At 34.0% G+C, this 2,306-nt stretch overlaps 1 protein-coding gene across 1 annotated transcript; it reads right to left on the bottom strand.

Moving 5' to 3' along the window:
• Positions 1 to 273: 273 nt before the first annotated feature.
• Positions 274 to 939, bottom strand: LOC113859632 (protein MAIN-LIKE 2-like). Its single transcript, XM_027492354.1, has one exon. The coding sequence runs from the start codon at positions 937 to 939 to the stop codon at positions 274 to 276; it is 666 nt and encodes a 221-aa protein (XP_027348155.1).
• Positions 940 to 2,306: the final 1,367 nt, after the last annotated feature.

Here is a 2,306-nt window from a genome sequence, read left to right as displayed (position 1 = left end):
ACCATCTGCAAGTAATTGACCATAAAAACATGAAGCCAAACAAATAACATTATAGAACACCTACAAATGCGTAGTACTAGCAATAACAATACCAACTTACCTAACACCGTACGGAAGATAAGGACGACTATAGGGAGGATTGATAGGTGCTATTTGGGGAAATCTATCCCAAGCCCAAATCACAATTAACGCAGTCAGTCCTCCAATAGCAACACGATCAATGTTGGTGGCCATGCATAGCTCTCAGTACAAATAACCTAGAACTGCAGAACCCTAACTATATTGACCTGTCAACTCAAAATCTTCAAGCAAAGGCAAGTACCTCACAGATACCCTACTGCTAGAGTGATCAGGAAGCATGAACCCTCCAATAAGCCTCAATATATATGCCACAGCAAACTGAGTGATCTGCAGTGGAGTCTGATTATGCATGGCAATATAAGTGAAGTGTTCGTCCAACCAGCTCATCTTCAAGAAACTCCCTACAAAAGCCTCTGATCCTGGTCTCATACCTAGGCTGTCTTCCACAATCTGAGCCCAATCACCCCCAGTGGGTGCTATAACAGGTCTCCCATCTATGCATAATCCTAATATAATAGCAACATCCTGAAGGGTAATAGTACACTCTCCAGGGGGCATGTGGAAGGTGTGCGTCTCGGGCCTCCACCTCTCTACTAATGCAGTAATCAATCCCACGTCTACAGGAAGCTTAGACAAGTTAGCCACTCCAACAAAACCCGCTAATTCCATATGTGGAATAATTTCTTCCGGAATACCTTCTAATCCACCGGGAATATTTGGACTCTTCCTAACTCTCAATGTCGGGTAATCACGTCCATCCCAAATATGCTCAGAAACATGAATACTCTGAAACCGAAGAAGTGATGGATCTTCTGGCCCGGGATTAATAACCTTACTTTGTTGTGAAGATGATGCCATCTATACAACAACAAAAAATATTAGTAAAAAAATTTCATTCAATAATAATAATAATAATAATAATTTATATTTTACTAACATATTAATAATACATAAATTTTATATAAATACAATTTTAAAATTTTACTTCAATATAAGTGTAAAAATTATTTATTACAATCAAACTAAGTATAAATTATTATATTTAGTTTTATATATTTATTTTATTTAACTCAATTTTTATTATTCTATATTTTAATAAATATCTATAATAATTCCTGTAAACAAATTTTATAAATCTTAATTTAACCTATCTTCTTAACAATTAATTATAATTTTATATTTTAATTAACTATATCACATTTCATTTTTTCTAAAAACATATTAATCTATATATAAATAAATAAAAAATTATTTAAATTTTAAACTCTTTTTTACTAATCTTTAATAAACTTTCAGCAAATTCTTCACTCACCCCCACTTAATTACCAAATCACTTACATACGTAGAGTTTAAAAATATTACAATATTATTATCAGATTTTCTAATTAACAAAATCAAATTAAAAATAATATATAAATGCATGTTGTTATAGTTCCATACCTCTTAAATTCGTAGCAGTATTTGATCCTTCACAACAAATCAAAACAAATTTTGAAACTTCGGACGATGATAGAGGAGCAGAGACGGAGAAAAGCTAAATGTACGACGAAAGAGGAGCAGAGACGGAGAACATGTAAATGGAAACGAAGGAGGACGACGGTCAAAAGCGGTTTCGCTAACTGCAGGGCGAAATGAGCTTTCGCCAGTAGCAGTGCGAATCATCTCAGATGTTGCCACGTGTATCAAAATCTCCCCAGCCGTCCATTTTAAATCTAAGAGAGTGGTTCCAGCAGAACCGCTCTCTAATATGCACTTCTGAGAGCGGTTCAAATGCAACCGCTCTCTAAAATGGACTTATGAGAGTGGTTCAGAAGCAACCGCTCTCTTAAATGGACTTATGAGAGCGGTTCAAAAGGAACCGCTCTCTAAAATGAGTTATGAGAGAGCGGTTCAAAAGGAACCGCTCTCTAAAATGGAGTTATGAGAGCGGTTCAAAAGGAACCGTTCTCTAAAATAGACTACTGAGAGCAGTTTTAATTTAACCGCTCTAAGAAGTCATATTTCGTATTTTTTTTTGCGAAATAGATTTTAAAAAATTTAAAAATTAATACTTTCGCCAGCCGTTTGGCGAAATTTTGTTCCACATGGCAAAAAACTCCAGATTGAGAAATTGTTTCAGATTTCCTATAAAATAATAAATTGTTTTTTAATTTACAATATTTTAATAAATTTGCCTTTAGTTTCTATTCATATATTGGGGTGAAAAAAAATGAAAATTCATCTTA

Source organism: Abrus precatorius, unplaced genomic scaffold, assembly GCF_003935025.1.
Source record: "Abrus precatorius isolate BTA unplaced genomic scaffold, Abrus_2018 Scaffold2, whole genome shotgun sequence".
In the NCBI taxonomy this organism is placed as follows: Eukaryota; Viridiplantae; Streptophyta; class Magnoliopsida; order Fabales; family Fabaceae; genus Abrus; species Abrus precatorius.
This window is presented reverse-complemented; position numbering and strand designations above follow the sequence as displayed.

Bases quoted from the DNA above. Each gene is read 5' to 3' on its own strand.
- LOC113859632 (XM_027492354.1), bottom strand. From the start codon at position 939: ATGGCATCATCTTCACAACAAAGTAAGGTTATTAATCCCGGGCCAGAA.